The sequence below is a fragment of the Indicator indicator genome, chromosome 15, assembly GCF_027791375.1.
Source record: "Indicator indicator isolate 239-I01 chromosome 15, UM_Iind_1.1, whole genome shotgun sequence".
Classification (NCBI taxonomy): domain Eukaryota; kingdom Metazoa; phylum Chordata; class Aves; order Piciformes; family Indicatoridae; genus Indicator; species Indicator indicator.
This window is the reverse complement of record NC_072024.1, coordinates 7,885,110-7,905,419: the sequence shown is the minus strand read 5'-3', so window position 1 is coordinate 7,905,419 and position 20,310 is coordinate 7,885,110. Positions and strand designations below refer to the sequence as shown.

The window sequence follows — 20,310 nt, the reverse complement described above, 5'->3', positions numbered from 1 at the left end:
CAAAAACCCCTTGGCAGATGCTGTGACTGGAAATGCAAACTACTCACCAGTGACTCTCTGGAGCTGCCTGGATTGGCAGCAGGTAAGCTGAAACCCCACAGGAGTTGGGCCTGATAAGCTACACAATGTTTAAATATTATTAAAAAAGACCCCAAAACTCTACCTAAACAGTTTTGCAAACTTAGGTTAACAGGTTTTACACATTTTAAGAACTAAGAAATAGGAGACATATAGTCTTGGTGATATATATATGTATATATCCAAACATATAAACATATATATAGCATCAACAACCTCAACAGCAGCAACAGAGCAGTTGCTGCCTTGTCTTGATTTTACTCCTTTGGACATGCTGAAGTGTTATGCAGGACCAGTGATAAAAGCCCCAGATGCAGTTACAAACTCTGCTTCACTTAAACCTTTAGCTTTTCATTATTTTGTGGGCTGAAAATTTTATATTGGAAAACTGGAAATCTTTGCTTTAAGGCTTGTCAAATGATTAATATATATTTACTGGATGATTAACACATATTTAATGGATGGCCCTTGGAGACTTTAGCCTATAGTTTACTAATTTAGACAAGGATGACTAAGCAACATTAAAGGGTGGTTCCTCCTTTATCTTACCACTACACTCATATGTATGCTTTGTATGGAAAACTTTATTTGATAATAAAAATAGCATTCACAGACTTTCTCCTTCTTTGTTGCTACATCATATACATAGTGTCTGTTCCAAGGAAAGAAGCTCATACCGGGTTAAGTCCACATCTACTCATACTAGTGTTATGTATAAACCCAATTAAGTCAAATAAAGCTATGAACAATGTAGTATTTATATATGCATAGTGTTTTATAAAAAAGATTGGCCCACATACTGCCTTTCATCAACACAGAAAAGAGCATTATGTCTATAGCACATTGCAAGAAATGATTGAAGAACATAGACTGCACACGAGTGCTTAATAATACATAAGCAGGCCCACCATGAAGAAAGAAAGGATATTCAAACCAACAAAAGCTTTAGAATTACTTATACAGTTTCCCATTTTGAAACAGCTTTACATACCTGATTCAGTTTATATTAAAATATATCCCCTGAATCAATTTGTTCCATTTTTTTCCCAGAAATATAAACACTTAATCACATTCCTCACAGCTAAATTTTGTCATAAATCCTCTTTTATACAAGAAAAAGGCAACAGTTTTGTTATTTTTTTTTCCAACAGGCTCTAATAATTACAATTTAAACTGTACACACAATGATTGGCCATCTTCTTTCTTGGTTTTGTTTTTACAGTACCATGGCAACAACAGTGATAGACTTGCAATGTTTTTGTGTTCATATGGAAAATGTGAAACAGTATACAGGTACACACCAATGCACTGTAAAAAGCAGCAGTTTACTTTAGTGGTCCAACAGTAACGGCAAACATTTTGGCTCAGCTAGGCAGTAATCCATTCAAATCTTATACCAATACTACAGCAGACTTACCACACAACTTGCAAATTTAAAAATACAACTTAGAAACGTGTAGGTTTCCCTTTTGCTGCTGTCCTTAGATTCAAATTTACAGCATATAACCAGTATGAATAGGCTTCTACAACCAGGTTGTCCCACTGATTGCCTCTTTTTGCCTGTGTTTTTCCTTTGATATATTTTTTCTTTTTTTTTTCTTTTTTTTTTTTTTTTCCCCCCAGCAAGTGAACTCCTTTTGTCTCAGTAAAGGTGAACCAGTAAAAAAGAAACCCCAAACTTAAATATAGAGTGAGAGGAAGAGAGAGCTTCTGGAATTTGGCAAAATAAGAAAAGCCCACTGGCAAAATAAGAAAAGCCCACTGGTTTTGCCTGAGCAGAAGGAATACACCTGCTCCAAGAGGGAGGACTTTGCTCCCACTGCATTGTGCCTTGTCCCAGGATCCCGATCCCTTTCCCGTGCTTCAAAGCAGACAAACAATACCATGCATGCTTGGGTTGCTGTCCATATACATCTAGAAGATGAGTAGGGCTGCGGTGCCTGCCTTAATGAAATATTAAATGTTGCTGAGGCTAATGAGAGATCAACAGTCTACGTTAGTGTGTGTCACAGGCATGGTGGTTACCAGTCCTTCTGCCTTTGTGCATCCTGTAGAGGGGGCCTGAAAGTATAAACTGTTCATGGAACAAAATAGAAATTCCTTATTGTAAATCATCTTGTGCTGTGTGGGTTTGTATTTATTTATTTTTTTAATTATTATTTATTATTATTATAAATATCCTTCATTGAAATAGTAGTCTCTTCAAACAGTTCTTGCAATTTTAGGAACATTTGTTTCTTTTTAATTCCTTCAGCAGGAGCGTTCCATTCCTACTGAGATGAACAATTTTCTTCCTTCCCCACCCCCTTAAAAAAATGTCTACATATAGTGTAGCAGTGAGTCACTAGAGAACAGTCTGGATCAAACTTTCAAACTTGGTCATAAAATCCTTTGCCTATATTATATTACCGGCTACCCCCATTTACTGGACTGGGGAGGGGGGGAAAGTAGCCCAGTAAAAGAATTACTCTTAAGAAATCTACAAAGAATGTAGAAACAAAATTTTATAATCCTTTAGGACCAACATTTGGCAAGTAATAATAATTAAAAAAAAAAAAGAATACACTGAAAAATACTTTCTTTAATATTATACATCAGGCACAACACTTTTTTTGTTATAAGATTTCATCTGCATAAAAGGTTTGTAGGATCAGCAGGTGCCGGATGTCTCCTCGCCTGCAAAAGCTGGGTGGTTTCAGCTCCCACACTCTCTCCTCTGCTCCCGTGGTGTGGGGAAGGTGACGGTGAGCCCGGAGGAGCCCCTCAGATGCTGAGGTCGGTGCTGCACTCCTTGTACGGCCGTCTGCGCTGCTCGGGCGGGTGCCTGCGGCTCGGCTCCTGCTTCCAGCCGGGGTCTTCCCTCCCCCGGTGGCCTCGCTCCTCCCTGAGCCGTCTGTCGGGCGACCTCTCCCTCCGCCGGTCAGACGACTTGGCCCGCCGGTCTAGGGAATTCTCCCTTCTCCGGTCGGGCGACCTCCTTTGCTCCGTGAGTCTCTCCAGAGACCGCCGGCGCCGGCTGGGCGACCGTTCTCTGCGCCTCTCGGGAGAGAGGTCTCTCCTCCTCTCGTGTCGCTCCCTCCTCTCCAAAGTGTTGTCAGCGCTCCTCGTCCCTTCCCTCCGCTTTTCAGGAGACTTCCTCTTCTGCCCGTTCACCACCGCCCTCTCCAGCTGCCTCTCGTGCCTCTTCTCCGGCGACCTCTCTGTCCTCCTGCCTGGCACGTGGTCGTTGGTTTTAGAAGTCCCATTCCAAGTGTGGTGTTCATTGGGATGTCTGCTAAACTCTCTGCTGCCTTTTAGGTCTCTAACGTAAGTCCGCTTGTCCCCATGTTGTGATGATTTGTGAAGGTCTGGTGGATAACTGGACTCCGATGATGGGTGCTGCCGTCGGTCGGATGGCGCGGCTTTCATTTCCGATACATTTTGTGAACCTGTGGCGGGACTGTTCCTGTCACTGCTGGGGTCTGAAAGAAAATAACAGCAAAGCGTTTGGTACCGATGCCTTCCGTGGCGCCGTGACACCACTTATCACTCTTCAGACTTCATTAGTGACAAAAACAAACAACTGTTAAAGCAGTCAGTGAGGGCTAACCGAAGCTTTTGTTAATTTAACTGTGAACAAGGAGAGTTACAGGTTAGTACTGGTGCTGCTCTGTTCGTTAGCTCTGTTTTGGTCCAAGCCGTTATCATCTCTATGCTCTTCTGGTCATGGGGCATTTTACATTTTCCCCCAAGCCCAATTCATAACATTTCGGTTATGCTACTTTCTTAAAAGTGGGAAAAAGAAAATAACTGCAGTTTGGGTTGTTGGCTGGTTTTTGTTTTTTTGTTTTTTTTTTTTTTACAGTTCCCAAATAAAGAGGGCCTTTAGGGAATGATTTTTGTTTTTCTTTTAAGCCTTTTGAAAGAACTGCCTTCCAGGTGTGGGAGGCCTTGTTTCAAATAGCAGAAAATGTACAGAAAATAGAATTGATTGTTAAGTTTTCACCTTGTAAAATAACATTTTGAAGGTGTGAGAATTAGACTGCAATAATGCAATTTCCATTTCATTTAAGACACTGCTTAATCTCGCTTAATTCTACCACGTTGTGAAAAGTCCTAGGGTAGATTTTGGTTTTGCCACAATGATTCAAACAACGATGACAGAAGTTATGAGTTTTTCATATCAAAGCGATGGAAAGATTTTGTAATATGTAGGATGGCTTTGATTAAAATCTAATCTCCAGTTCATTAATTTTAATGCAGCGTTTCAGGTAAAATACAACCTCTATGAGACAAACTGCAAAGCAGAAGAAAACAACAACCCCCACACTAAAATCCTGCCCTGTACTGCAGCTAAGCTAAAATTACTGATGTCGTGGGTAACGGATGTTTACGAATGATTCATTACAAGCACAGCAAACATTAAAGGTGCTGTGCTGACTTAATGCGAGCATTGCTTTTACTTGCTTATTGTTTTCTTTCAAAAAGTAACTTCTGCACAGCAGCTCGCCTGGTGTCAGCTCTGCCTCCTGCAGGCTTCCTGCCACTTGCACCAAGATGCCCATCTCGAGGCAGACTGTCCCGATGGCGACAACTGAAAACCCTTACAAACGCTTCTGGGGACAGGCATTTTTTCCCTGGTTTTCTTCTGTTTGTCTTCCCTCCCCAAGCCAAATACTCTACATGCTCATTCCTCCTGCCATCATGCAAAGCCTCTCCCTTTTGATGGCACTTCGGTTCCTTAGCTTAGGAGGGTTGGCGTGTGCATGGGCCATGACTTTTGTGATTTCCAGGCGAAACCCATGTTGTGAGTCACGTGTGTGCATTTTGGCTTATCACGTTTTTCAGGCAGCAGCTGGGGACCACACCGCTTTTCCATAGCTGCAAGCACGTGGCTTGCGGCAGCCTGGCTATTGCACAAGGTACGAGTGAGGTTCAAACGTGTCCTGGGGTATACTTAGAATTCAGGGGACACAGGGTGCTCGGAATGAATTGCTGTACATATAAAATATAGCGAAGCGGAAAGCAATGTGAGGGAATTAGGCCACAGCACAAACACCTAATATTGATTTTAGCTACAAACCGTAGTTTGATTATGGCCCATAAGGTAGAAGCAAGACTCCCCGAGCTTGTCATTTCTCATACATGCAGCGATATTAGGAGGTATCATCGCTGAGGAAGGAAGAGCCCAGCACCAAGAAAAGTAAGAGAAAGAGAAAGAGAAAAGTAGAAAATTTAGATTCCCTATAACAAAGATGAAAGAAAGAAAAATCTTCATATTTTATCTTAGAATAAAGAAAGTTTATTTTTCCAGTCAGATTGTCTAGGCTTCACCCAAATATAAGGCTGCAAAGACAGCAGTTATTATTGTGACATAAAGAGACATCTAAGAGGTGATTCAATAACCCAGACAACGAGAGCATCCGTTCTAAAAGACAGCTGGAACAGCGACACAGAATGTCATAGAAAAAACAGTAACAATCAAACAACAACGAAAAATAAAGTCCACCATAGACCACGACATTAAAAATAAGTACAAAACTCATTACAAAAATATACAGCCTCATAGAGAAGCACGTTCCAATCGAGTCAGAAAAATATTGGAACTTAACATTATTAGAGGAACCATTTGCGACTGCAGCGAACAGAACAAAGAGAGGAAGGAGTCCCAAATGTTACAAGGATATTCTTGACAGTAGTGCAACCCCTGTATATTAAATCCTTGCTTAGAGAGTGAATTTTAGTGGTTTAGCATTAGCCAAAAGAAAATTGGTGGTGGATTTCCACCCTCAGTGCAACAGACATATGCTTTGAGAAGTGAAGCACTTAATTTACAGGGTATTTATGCAGTCTAGCATATGATACAGTACTGTACATCCAAAGGAGTATAGGAAAAGACAAAAGTAGAAAGAACATTACAGAATTTCAGTGCCATCATTGAACCTTCTGGTGTGCTATTTATATTACAGGAGTGTAAACCCACAACTTCCCTTCCATATTGTTAAACACTTCGATTGTTTGTTGGTTATACTCTGAATTGGTCATTTTAAGTTAAATAATGAACAGAGTGAGCAGAAACTCTCAAATGTGGTACAGTAAATGAAAAGAAAATCTAGTCCATAAATTGTGCAGAAGGGTTTTGTTTCTGGTTTTAGGACATGAAGTGAATGATAAACACAGAACTTACTGACACAGAAATAACCCAAATACGGGGAGAAAAGTATAAAGGACATCCCTTTAATCATCAGTTTCTATAGAAACCTCAAAGACCTTTGGTTGGGAGTAGCCCTCCATCGAGGGCACAATATTTGACAATTATCTCAAATAAATAAGACATAATATTAAATAGTGTGCTAAGAAAAGCCACCCAGCAATCCAACCTCCGGGGGAAGAAAAGGAAATCTGATGCCATTCCTAGTAAGAAACAAGGACTGTTTCCCCTAAGACAGACATGAGAGCACCTTTTCATAACCTCTACACCTTTTCAGACCTTACAAATTAACTAGTTGAAACCAGCAGACAGTTTAAGGGGGGAGAAAAGGGCTCAGGAGGCCAAATCAATATATTTTTGCAGTAAAGCTTTCTTTTTTTCCTTCTTTCCTCTTATTTTAAATAACTTTATAAATATTTACATAAATATTAAGGGAAGGCAAAAATCTCATAAGCCATCTTGGCATTCATGTCTATGGATACAGACAGGAACTAAGAGAAAAACCTAACAATAAAAATCACTGCTTCGGAGTAATAACTCAAGATCCTGTTTTTTGCATTGATTAGAAGTAGAGACCTATTTGAAACAACAATTCAGCCACTAAGAAACAGTTTGGCACAGTTCAATAACATTCCTTGTTTGGCTGGAAAAGACAATAAGGTTTGTTTTGTTTTGTTTTGCTTTCCTCTCTGATCACCAAAAATACTGCTATGATGATCTTGCCTTACACTGGGCCCCAAGTCCGCAGAAGCAAGCAAAGGATGAAATGTGTAGAAAATTCAGCACAAGCGAGGCAATTAACCATATGTTGCAAAGGTTGGTAAGACACTGGTGAGAAAGGAAAATAATAAAGAATTCCCGCTTCAGATCTTGAGACAGACCATTCATGGAGTGATGCCAGGGAAGAAAGGAATGCTTTCATAGTTTGACCCACCATATTCTGGGACAGAGCCATCTCCACGTTTCAGAAACAGGCGGACCCTGCGGCCACCATTTTTAATCAGTTCGATGGCCCGAGCATGCTTCATGTTCTTGGTAGTTTCTCTGTTGATCTCTAAAATTTCATCACCGATCTGTCAATGCAATAAAAGAAAAGAGTTTAAGATTAGAAATGAGAGTCACCATCAGCACACCACAAGACAACGGCCAGGCAACGGTGGAAAACCAACTGTGTACCCAGGTGAAGCTAAATACAACCAAGTGCTTCCAGTGATGGTCCACCAAAACCAGTGTGCAAGGGCCTGGGAGACATGAAGATGACAGGAAAAGCTTGAGGTATCAAAATATTTCATTGCTATTCCGTAAAAGCACATGGGATTATTGTACTGCTTAAAAGCTGTGTTAGAACAGGTGCTATTTTGGTTTATTTTGATTGTTTTGTAAAGTCTCTCATCAAAGTGGGTGGTTGTTTTACATTCTGCTGTAGCTGGGATGTTCAAATAGGTTTTTCAGGTCTGTTTCACATTTGGATATTAGATACATATTATGAACCAGCAAAACTGTTTTTGTAGATTCATCAGGATAGGAAAACAGGGCTTGGAAGAGCTTGTCAAAGCCTTCACTTCCACAGGGCACCACTCAGACCAGAAATTGGACCTATAAATCTACTCCTAGCAAATGAATTTTGAAAATGCCCTTTGCATGATGTATCTGGAGAAGAAAAAGAGATGTGGTAAAGTTATAATGCATTCTCTAGGAGAGGAGCAAGGGGCACAGAAAACTTGGTAGTTTAATTTTTCTGTAGGCAGTTTATAATATATGTCATTTTTATGATGTTTATAATTCAGCTGATGTGTGAAGTTAACAGTTAATACTAATAAAAGCCTGTGCTGTAATTCTGTAACCCATGGGTCAATGTACTGCTCTCATTCTGCTCTGCCCACTAGCAGAGGATGAGGTGGGACCCTGATTCTCTACTCATGACTGCAGTTTTGAAAGAGCTGGCAAAGATAGTGGCTATTATGTTTTCATTGCAACATGTATCTTTGTTAGGCTTCAGAAGTCAGATTATGTGCTAGAATTTGGAATAAGGTGGTGAAGTTTCCCAGTGCACAGGCACTGCTGTGGACTGTACACAAAGAGTGGCAGAAGCTGAAAGAAGTAAATAGGAACCGCTGCTCCTTTCACTTTAACATTTAATTTTCTCTTTAGCCGGCACAGTAGAAGGTGTGCCTGCAAGGGAGAGACAGGAAGTCAGTTTATTGCAAAGAAACATGCTTTTAAAATCCCTTTGTGCATACCCTCATCTTCCCACATCTCTCAGCTGGACCATCCTCAGCTAGCCGCAGCACGTACAGATCCATATTATACTCCCGGCCACCTCGCAGGCTAAAGCCAAAACCTTTGGCTCCTCTTTCCAGCTCAACAGTGTAAAAATCTTGGTCCTGCTGGAGGGAAGACAACATATGCACAATTGAACAGAAATTTAAATGCTGCTATACTCTCATTTTGAAATTATTTGACCAAGGAATGTTAGCATTTTCATTACTCGTAATTGGGAAAAAAAAAAAAGAAAATCAGATGATTTTTTTGCAAACAGACCAGGATTTTCTGCTTCCTCAGATGTCAGTGTGCAATTTGGAGTTCCAGCACTGGTCTGCAAAGGGCTGTCTGAATGAATGGGCTTGGCTGTGTCCCATGCATCTTAGGCACTGTTACACACCGTCTCCTGTGCCCAGGGCAGAAAGGAACAATTCTGGAGGGCGGTTAGCGTTCCGTCAACTGCAAAGGAAGGCTAGGGCAACCTCACCTCCAGCACCAGTGTAGTTAAGTGTTTAATGGGATCAGTCTATGCCATGGTGCTTGCATTGCCCTTTTGTTACCACCTCACTTACTCCTTTGTAGGAAGCTCAGAAGCATGTGCACTGCTCTTCGCAAATGCTGTTAGCATGGGGATATTCTGAAGTCCCAAATGGAAAAGGTTACCTCTGGGATGGCCAGTGGCAAGGAAAGTTAACAGTGAGATCGATAATCTCTCTGATAAAATGCCTTCTGTGACAGCTATTGTCCCTCATTAAGTTTTTCTCTTGTTAGTCCTCTGAATTTACCATTTGCACACAACAGTGCTTTCTGGAGAGGTCCCTCAAAAAATACAATTCAATAAACAGACATAAATTATTACTGTTGCAAAATTGTCAGCTTTTGTTGTTTTGTTTTTTCTTCCTCAAAAGTCTTGATGAGAACGTGTTGCAAGTATTTCTCAGCTGAAGCAACAGCAACACATATTAAGAAATTAATCAGGAAATTCCTCTTCAGCAAACAGATTGAGGGAGAACAGCTTCCCAGTAGGAATTTTCAAGGGTTATATCTGAATGCTGCCCTCAAGCAAATTGGGAGCAACAGCCTGTGGTAAACAAAATAATTTTAAAGGCAATCCTTACCTGTGCTGCTTGGGGTGGTTTGAAATCAAACTGGGATTCCTGCTTTGGTTTGGTGTTGTTCCTGCTGCAATGAATGAGAGAAAGAGGGAGAAGGGAAAAATACAGCTCATGGGATGTGAAGACAATCAAGATGTAACTGAAAAGAGAGCATGTCAACCTGCTCTCTCAAGGAAAACAGTCTGACCTGGGCTCCTGTGGTATTTGCTGAGGAGTATGTGTGGTTGTAATTGTAGCAATTTTTTCTGCATTGGTCAATAAAGTAGCATTGGAGGATTCTGCAAAATAAATTTGGTTTTCATTATAAGGGAGGACCATTGGCTGTTCACTGAAAGAAAAAAAAAAAAAAAGTCTTGCAAAGGCATTTCTTTGAAAAGTATCACTGTGTTGTTTTTAAAGAACCTGAGATTGGCTCCATTCTTAAATCCCAAAATTAACAGATAAAGTGAAAGCTAAGTCACAGCAATTATGCATATGAAACTATATGCTGAACTGGAAAATGAAAAAAAAAAATCACAATCCCAATCAATAAATTGGGAAACCTGGTTTAGAAGCACCTCTGGCTATTGAGAGACACTCAGAACAAAGACTGACTTATAGAGCAAAGGCTGAGGAGTGTTTTATCTATTGTCTAATGACATGAATTCCAATCATTAAAGTCTTCATATATGGTAGGTTGGCTGGATTAATTTTATAGTGGCAATAACTGTTCCATGGATTATAAGATTATCAGTGCTTCCTCTATCAGAAACAGCAATCTTCAGAAGGACTGAAAGATGGCTTTTATCTAATACCTCACAAGGTGATACTGAATGTGGCTAAACCCCAAATTTACAGAAGTCCACCTTTGAAATACAAGACAGTACTGCCTGAGCACTCAAAACTGTATGCAGGGCCATGGAATCACCTGTACCAAATGCACCAGCAAGTCTGGGTACCATTTACAAAAGGGCTCACCAAGAAAATACAGAGAGCAGGATTAATTGCAAAACTATACTTATGCCGCAGCAAAGGGCACTGAGACCAACATCAGCCTGTGCAAATACCATATTTCTGTACACAGCAGGAGATGCTTCTAGGAGAGGTCCTTTCTCCTGCTTCATAAAACTGCTGCAGGCACAACTGAAAAGTGGCTACATAGGTGTCCCTCAGAGTGTGGCATGGCAAAAGGGTCCCCTTCTCATTTTGGAGCTTCATCATAAGACTTCAGTAACACCAGAGTTAACCCAGAACTCACTGAAAATGATGCTTAAATTTAAGGTTATATCAATGCCTTTAGCCACATATTAGCAACATAACTTTGGAGGAAAGACCTGGAACTCTTGCATATTGAACTCAACAGATTTTCCAGAGATGCACATTACATCAGTCCTGGACTGAAATTAGGACTGAAGTATGTCAGATTTTGAACTGTTCTGGAAATCAACAAGGTCCTGAAAACACCCTTCCCCTCACACAGGAGCCTGAATTCAGAGGAAGAGTGGGTGGTACATGCTTAACCACTCAAAACGTTGAACAGCCATATTGGGTGCATATGGAGCATGATAGGCACAGTCAATAGAAACACCCACTCCTTAGGCATGGCATTCTCAGCTAAAACCACTGCAGTGTCAGGCACTCACTCCTCTGTGGAACAGTTCTGAACACAGGAGACTCCTCCTTTGTGCCTATAGCCATTCTATCAGGGAGAGGACCACAGAATGCGAGTACCTACAACATCCTGACCATAATACACTTTTCAAGGTCAAGGTCTTGCTTTCTGACTGAATTTCTCTAGTTCCAATCCCACTTGGAAAAAAAAAAAAAGACCATCAGACAGCAGCAACAAAAATTGGGTGGAAACATCTGGCTCTCCAACATCAAATCACAAGGCCTTCTACCCTGCCCTTGTTTGTCTCTTTAGCTCCAGGCATCTGGTAATTCATTTTATTGACTATGGAGAAATCTGTCATTATTAAACAGAGTCCAGCTGTAATACAAAAAGACAGAAATAGGAGGGATTTTGCCTGAATCAGAGAGGTGGTGGGCTTACTTGGTCCTGAGAATCTCATGAATGGATTAATTTTAATTGTGGAGAAATCTAAATGAGGTGAAGGGTTTTCCTTTGTGTACGCAATGCATGTCAAGCGAAACATGGGAAAAGGGAAAGAGAAGAACCATTGAAACAGATGGGTGCAATGAGAGCGCAGCTCCTTTGCCGGCAGCACTGTGCCTAAGTTAATATGCCCAAACCCACAGCATATGGAGCTGTAACATCTTCCAGACCAGAGCTGGCTTGTGTCCAGTGGCTGAGAGAGCAAGCAAGGCTCCTGGGTCTGCCTGGACCTCTCAGGGTGCACCCTTGTGAGGGTAGACCACAGAGAGCTGGCTTGTATAAGAAAGAGACATCAGTATGTGTGCTTACACTGTTGGGTTTAAGACATATTTGTGTGCATTTTGTAAAGATGCCTTGATGCTAAAATTGGTGTCCAACATAAGAAGGTCCAAAACATGGTTGAGTGTTCTGTATTCAGAACAGAAGGCTCTGAAATCCTCCACAAATATTTGGAGATCAGACGAAGATGGGCTTCAAAGAGAATGCAAGATTCCTACTCTTTAGTAGGTCATACTAAGAATACCAAGTAGAGCAACAACACATCTTTGGTACAGATGTATCTTCACACCACTGTACTGCATCTATCTTTAGCCCACTCTATTCCATGAGTCAGGAGCTGTGCATAATTTTGCTAGCTTTTTAGACACTGGCTTAGGATGCATGCCAGCCACCATGCAAAACTGGAAAAGAACACAAATACAGCAAAAATGGTATCTAGTAGAATTACAATTGCATGTTCTAAATCCTACATATTTCATTGGTTCCTTGCCCTATTTTGCCCTGGAATGCTCAGACATAATTAAATACCTAATCTAAGCTTGTTATTTTCCATCTCTTTCTGACTTTCAGCTGGTAGCATGTTAAAGCATCATAAATTCGTTGCAGATACACTCCTGCAGTGGTCTATGGCAATAAGTTGGTGCAAGACAAAAGCAAAAACTTTTGGCATATTTAATAGTGTTAGAAGAGATTAGCAGCGTGAGTTTATTGTGAGTCTTGTGATGAGCCTTAGTATCCTAAGTTTCTCTGAGAAGTATGGTTTCTGATGTATTCTTCCCCACTCCTTTAAGTACACTGTTAGACCATTTATATTTACAAAAAAGTACCCAAAAGTCAACAAAGAGAAAAGAGTAAATCAGCAAAAGCAACCAAACACAATAAACAGAAAACATCACTGAGACCAACTGTCATAGGGTTTAAAGCAAACCTTTCAGTCATGTTGGGAGTGTCTGTTCTTAAGGGATTTTGGAAATTAAATGCAGATACCACTGTGCAAAGCTGACAATCTGACTTGGAATTTCAAAGGGATAGCGAAAACGACTCAAAGCCTGCATTTCTATGAGAAAAAAGTTGATTTGTTCCCTGAGTTACAGCTTTCCACCTTCACACAGTATATCAGAGGTTAGAAGGGACCTCAAGAGATCATCAGGTCCAACAACCTTCTCTAGGAACAAATTATTTCAGTCACAAGTTTCTCTTCTAACCTAAGCAACTGAATGTGGTGGGTTTTTTACATCTATTTGCACAAACAAGACTGGCTGAGCATCCATGTCAGGAGGCTACATTCTTCTTAAAACATTCTTAAACCATTCAAAAATTATTTATCTCTTAGGTATTTTTATCTTTTTTTAAAGAACCATTCATTCAGAGATTTGCTTCCCTTGATTTTTATCAGATACAAAAATACAGGTAATGAACAATTCTCCTCCCAGTTTACCTTCCAAAACTGGCACACACAGGCCAGCTCAGATGTTTTCCTGATTCACAGCCCTTTGATTATTCATGAACACTCAATTTGCTGGAAGCAGTAAAGGATAATATACTATTTGACCTGGTAGCTACTAAACAGTAGGAAAATAAAGCCTTTATACAAAACAGATCATCCTAAACAGAAATAATTTATAACCAGATCATTTCTCATCCTGGCCCATTTTTATCCTATAACTAAACAGCATGACCATGCTCTGCAGGTTAACAAAATCCATGCTTCATCTTGCAAAGTACGAGCTAGCAACCGCTGAATGCTTCTCCCTGGAAATCACATCATGTTCCTTCTTCATTCTGCTTTACAGGTACCAGGTTAAAGTTGGCCACACTTTCTCAACCTTTCTTTCAAACAATCACACTTTCTCTACATGTAGCTGAATGTAAATAACACCCTGTACAACTCTTAAGAAGTGCTCATTAGCACAGTATCACAGCCATCAAATCTTGCACTGTGGATTCAGCTTCAAAAGAGAGCAATGCAAAAAGATTTCTGCCTAATGACTTCTCAATATGAACCCATCCATGGCAGAGCAGGACAATGAACAACAACAAACCCCCAAATGCTTAGAATTTAGAACCACAGCAATTTTACTTCTGCTACAGGTAGTTTACAGACATTTCTGCTCTGTTCCTATTTGACATCACAGCTAGGGATCAGTTTAACCAAACATCCTGATTTTTATTAGATAGTTCAGTGACCTGAAACAAATACCAAGTGTCAGCATATTATTAGAGATCCTGCACATTCCTTCTGATCTGAAACAGTGAGATCCTGTTTAAGGTAACACTCACGACTACAAGCACAGAGCAGCTCTAGAGCCATCACCATTTAACAGTCATTTCAAAATGTACTAAGCTCGCTCCCAAAGCAACTTACCCAGAATAAAAACAAATCTTCTTTGCAAACAGCTTAAAACATGACAAAGTGTTTATCCCTTTCTATGATCTCTTTACTCTGTACCCTGCTTGCTACAAAGCTTCAGGAATCCCACATATTAACAAATGATTCCCAAATATTCTAAAGCTGAACTGTCAACCTAAGAATCAAATCAAAGTGTACTGACATATTCATCAAATCCACAGATCCTTTTAAGGTGGTATGTGGGAACAACAGATCATTTTAAGGTGATATGCAGGAACAACAGATCCTTTTAAGCTGGTATGTGGGAACACAAGAGAATGGAATGTTATTAACGTAGAATCAGCACCTCCCTATTTATAAACAGAGCTCCCATTTCTGTAGAAAGACACAGACGCAATAAAACCCCTGTGGAAGACTTACAACCTCCTTTGCTGCTAATTCCCAAAGTGGGAGTGGAAACTGAGTTCTCCATGCCTGCAGCCCTGCCTGATGCAAAAAAAAAAAAAAAAAGCTCAGGAAGAAAACCAAGAGGAGGATCAGGTAAAACAGCAGGAAACAGATATACTTTACCATCTCCTGGAATGATGCGCAGGGTGACGGTGTTTCCCGCTTCCTTAATGAGGTTGACGATGTCTGAATGCGACTTGTTGGTGATGGAGCACCCATTGACGGCCAAGATCCGATCGCCTACTTTCAGCTTGCCACAGCGGTCAGCGGGACTCCCTTCAATTATCCGACCTATTTTGTGAGGCATGGCCACACATGCATTTCCCGCTTTTGTATTGGTTTGGGGGTTGGTTTTTTTGTTTGTTTGGTTTGGTTTTTTTGGTTTGTTTTGTTTTTTTTTTTTTTTTAATTGTTTACATACGTGGGAATATGGTGAAGGGGAAAAGGAGAAAAAGGGTTGAAAAGGGAAAGAGAAGGTTAAGGGTTAATCAATTAATGCATCAAGCAAAAGTTATTATAGGATAGCTTTGCTGCCAGTGTTCAAAACATTGGCAATCAACTAGTACGAGTGCACAATACTTTAATTCATTTACAAAGAGGTGTTTTGTTAATCACTCAAAACTCCCCCCACCTTGATTTCTGTTACTAAATGGTGAATTTTACAGACTACAACTGCACGTAGCAGCCCCATCATAACCCAAATCCCGATTTTATTCTTGAACAAAAAATTTGAAACTGTTCGTAGAAAAATCGACCTTCCTCCTCCAAGATGATACAAATGTCAAAGTCCTTCTCCAAGTCAATTGCTGTTCAAGCTTCTGCCAATGTTTTGTTCTTTCTCGATTTAGAAAGAAAAATTTTTTTCTAGGCCTAGGAGGGAGTGCGGCTCCCTTTCTACCACGAGGATCCACTCTATCAGCACTGCGTGGGGAAGCAACATGAAACGGTTTTCTTCCATCATGAATAAAGGTACTACCAGGGAAAGTACAGGACCACTACAGATGGGCCAAAACTGAGAAAGGTAACCTGTTTGGTGCAGGCATCTACCACAGCCTCTGTTAACCCTTCCCCTTTTATGATCTGAGATGGCATCAGGATGGGAGTAGGGAAAGAGTAAGGACCTTCTTATTGACATACCTCTAAAACTACACACAAAACTGTTGAGATGTCTGACACACACAGCAAGAGCACTTTAGGATGTATGAGTTTTGGAGACAAAATTCTCCCCCTGTTCCATGCAATTGTTTGTCCCAAAAACATAGGGTTGTCCATAAAATGCAAAACTGGGACACAGGGGATACACAGCTCTGCTTCAGTAAACCCACCAGGCTTTTTTTATGGCTTATTTATATGGTCAAGAGGCCACTGGGCATGCAGCACATGATTAAAACCATGAGGTACATATACACAGTGGTCAGCTCATACTTTGCATCCACAATCATGCACCCTCAAGATGCACTTTTCCATCTGTGCTGTAGCTTTTACTTGATTAGTAGTTTTAGAGATATACATTGCTGCACACACAACACCACTAGAAAGACCATAAAGAAGAAAAGGAATGTGAGATGACAGATCAAGGTTGGAAAGATGCAATGAAAACTGAAAGAAAGTGTTAATATTAGTTGCAAATGGTAAGGTTTGGGGTTTTTAAATTCTTTTACTGTGATGTTAGAAAGTTTCTCTTTCTGGTAATACAAAGCTCCATCCAGTTTAAAGGCTGTTTTGAGCGTGTGAGTTCCAACTCTATTCAATCCTCTGAACACAGACAACAGAGCCCACACCAAAGTGACCAAGGTGCGTTTTAGAACCAGTTTGGCCCATCTTTAAATACTACCTATGAAAGAAAGAAACTACAAAGCAGGTCCAAAGGAAGCACCACACAGAAGAGGGAAAATATCTCATGCAGAGTATTAGGAAAAAGCTGAATACGCTTGAAAAAAATTAAAGGAAAAACAGTCACAGATCAACAGATCTCCATGAGGAGCCCCTGCACAGAAAACTTCCAGTTAGCACGTATCTTGGGCTAAAGCAAGCACAACTCCTGACAAGCTCAGGTCAAGGTTTCTCTGCAGAAAAGAGTTAGAGCATAGTCTTCATACAGTAAAAGTTATTTACACACAAGTTTGCAAATACTGTCAGAAGATAAAAGCACTCTGTCTCCAGCTTAGATCGAGGTCAGCTTAATCTATATATTACATCACATGGTTGTGTTCTGGCACTGAAATATCTGTTCTGGAAGAGCAGTTTCCAGCAGCAGACAGTGTGAGGCAGCCTAACACCCAACAACCATCAGAACTCAATGCACCAGGCCTGCAGTAGGTGTTTCCCCCTTAAAATCTCTACTGCCCTGACTGCCCAGAACAGTGTTAGAAATGGCCCATCAGTAATCAGCAAAGGAGGTGACACTCCCTTGATGTATTAGTAAGGGCATCACTGATGGGCAACAGGAAGAAATTTCAGAAAAAAAGCCTAGAAAAAAGAGGGAAAGGACACTTTTTGCCACATGCACCTGTGTATCTCAGGAGCACTCAAGCTGTACAGGCAGACTGCAATGTATTTGTTTGTAAACCCTTCTTTGAGAGGTAGTGTGAAGATTGTCAAGGTGTGTGTTCTGTTTTTTCTTTCCCCCTCCATCCCTATCACATGCCACAGACTAACAGGGAGAGACCACCTTCTTTTTTTCAATCAAAGTCTACATGGATGCTGCCTCTGGCCCTTTTACAGGAATGGGAAAGGGAAGCAAAGGTTTCCCCTTTGCAATGACCATCTGTGCTCTAGAGCAGGCTGTTCTGTGCATACTTGCAAAACCAGCTTATGTACACCTCTTCTGCAGCAACACATGGAAATGGGTGTCTGCCTAGCAGAAAGGACTATGTTCAGAAAGAAACCACTTCTACTAGGACAGGATATTAGGTGTGACATCTTATGAACTTCATTTCCCCCTACTCTGAAGAAATGGATTTGGGAAGAGGTGGAATGTGTTAAAAACCCCAATGTGTTCTTTTTAGCAGTATTTTCCGTTCTGTGTCTCACCAGCAACCACTATTAATTAAAACTTTCCAGCTATCAGCATGCTCACTCCATAATGAGGATCAGAACAACCCTGATTGCCAAAGAGAAGTTAATCAGTTTAAGCATTCCTGCTTTTTAAATCAGCTGGCTCAATTCCACTATCAGGAGACATATTTCATTCCACCTGCTCCATTTCTGCATTAGCAAACAGCATCACTGGGGGGATCCCCCCGCTGCTCTTCTGAGAGAAACCCCAGGAAGGCTTCCAGCTAGCAGCAAGAGCTGGAGCTTTAGGAAGTATCAGGAATCACCATTGGTGGTATTTTCACTCTTCAGGTTGGGATTTCTCATTTTGCTTTTCTTGACTCAGTGCTGAACAAAACCCAGGAGGCAAACACCTACCAAGTCTTAGGCTCCAATCAGGCTATTAATTACATAAATTAGGGCATGCTCATGACTTTCAATTAAACAGATCCCCACTCATCTCCTTGTACTGCAGTGCTCAAATCCTCGTCTCATTTGGGGCACGTTGAAAATACCCCAGGACTTACCGAAGGTCGTCCCTGCCTCCGGCCTGCTCACGGACGAGACGATGACGAAGCCGAAGCCTTCGTTTTCGCCCCGGCGGATTTCCACATCGTAGGGCTGGACCACGGTGCTGACCACACCGCTGCCCCCACCCCCACCACTGCCAATGCCGCTGGTGCTGCCGCTGCCTGAGCTGACGGTGTTGAGGGAGTTCTGGCTGCCCTGTGGTGTTCGCTTCTCCTCTGTCAGAGAGGCTGGCTGGTTGCTGCTGTGGTGGGAAGAGGCTGGAGACGGGACTTCATTCTCTGCCTTGGGAACTGAGGAGGAAAAGCAATGATTGTCTGAGGAGGCTGCATTCTTTAGAGCACGAAAAGTGCTGTTCACTGAGAAGGTTATAAAAAAAAAAAAAGGCAAATAATCTGCTTTAATCTATAGATCACAAACATGATGACCAAGGGTACTGTCTCCTTTTGACTGTCACCACCACCAGCTCTGTTTGTTGACAGAACTGACCACACATTTTTGTCCTCTTCCATGTGTGGTCGTGCCACTGAAGCCTTTCACTACGAAACTACAGCAGTCCATTTACACCAGTGCAGTGCTGTGTGCTTGGATGCTCTGTGGGGTTACTTAGTTCAGAGGTGGCTCCTTTAGATATCACATCCCCCCTTCAATTCTGTATGTGCAGCTCTGTATACATGCACAAGCTGTGAGGAGAAAGAATCAGCAAACACCCATCCCTCAACACCTGTGTATTCTTTAACTCAATGCTATCATTTGGGTAGCACCCATTGCTTTTGATTAATGTGATATTAAGTAACAATAAGCACCCATCCTAAAGCAAAGCAGCTTGTGAACCAAGCTTTTCTGGATGGAAGAACCAGCAACTATCATCTATACTGTCTGGCACAGTTGGGGCAAAACCATTAAACGTTATTAACATTAATATTAAACAACTGCTTCACAGCAACTGAAGTTGGAAGTGACATTAGTTTAAAATCTAATCAGATGCTAAGGCTTGAAGAAATCTCACAAAAAATTGCTTAGTCCACACTGCCTGAGTCAGGGCCAACTATACTTAGTGTCAGTCCTGACAGATGTTTGCCTAATCAGCTGTTAAATATCTCCCCAGGAAATCTATCGGTTGCAATATCTAACTTAAATCTTCCCCGCTGCAACATAAGGCTATTATTTCTAGTTCTATCTAGCAGGCATATGGAGAACATATTATTCCCTTCCTCTTTGCAGTAGCCTCTTATAGTCTTGGGGAGTTTTAACACCTCCTCCCTCTTCTCTGCTTTAGGCTAAACAATCCCAATTTGTTCAATATTTCCTTACAGACCATGTTTTCTAGAGCTCTCCTTATTCTTGCTGGTCCTCTGGACTCCCTCCAGTTGGGCTCTCTCCAACTCAAACATGTCTTTCTTGAAGTGCTGGACCATATTGTAGCTAAGCCATCATCTGCTGGGAAATCAGGAGAGTTCCCTTGCTGCCTACATCCCAACACAGTGTTTTCCTTCACCTGAGCCAACCTCAGGTTAAAGCTTTTGGCCCACAATAGCTTTCACTTCTTGTTACTCAGCCAGTTCTCTACAGTCCATTTGCACAGCTGAGAGCAACATATTGTACTTGTCTCTACTGAATGGCTGCCTCCACTAATCAGGTCACTTGTCCAATTTGGTGAAATCAAAATTAAGCTGGAGATATTAACAGCAACAACAAGAAAATGGATGCTGAAATAAGATCTAAACCTTTAAATTCATGAGCCAACTTTAAAACATTCTTGGATAGATAGCACTTACGTACTCAAAGTGTGCACTGAATATGTAGTATTCTACATATTAAGAAGACAGGTGTATAAACTTTGCCCTGTATGAGTCACAAGACATTTAAATGAACAATCTTATTCTACTGGCATACAGATGACAGGAGGAATAAGGGACCAAAACTCACG

The 20,310-nt window shown here is 41.1% G+C and overlaps 1 protein-coding gene across 3 annotated transcripts in view; it reads right to left on the bottom strand.

Moving 5' to 3' along the window:
* Window positions 1-1,704: 1,704 nt before the first annotated feature.
* Window positions 1,705-20,310, bottom strand: part of MAGI1 (membrane associated guanylate kinase, WW and PDZ domain containing 1) — a 351,151-nt gene continuing 332,545 nt past the window's right edge. For 2 of the 3 annotated variants that reach the window (XM_054387391.1, XM_054387390.1), the window contains 8 exons: window positions 18,380-18,673; window positions 14,940-15,143; window positions 9,833-9,923; window positions 9,649-9,709; window positions 8,509-8,652; window positions 7,203-7,341; window positions 5,141-5,229; window positions 3,441-3,539 (listed from right to left, as the gene is read on the bottom strand). In XM_054387391.1, the coding sequence (XP_054243366.1) occupies window positions 3,483-3,539; window positions 5,141-5,229; window positions 7,203-7,341; window positions 8,509-8,652; window positions 9,649-9,709; window positions 9,833-9,923; window positions 14,940-15,143; window positions 18,380-18,673 (1,079 nt within the window). In that variant the 3' untranslated portion in view covers window positions 3,441-3,482. Of the gene's footprint in view, window positions 3,540-5,140; window positions 5,230-7,202; window positions 7,342-8,508; window positions 8,653-9,648; window positions 9,710-9,832; window positions 9,924-14,939; window positions 15,144-18,379; window positions 18,674-20,310 lie in introns of all 3 variants that reach the window. The other variant, XM_054387388.1, reaches the window with a different exon arrangement.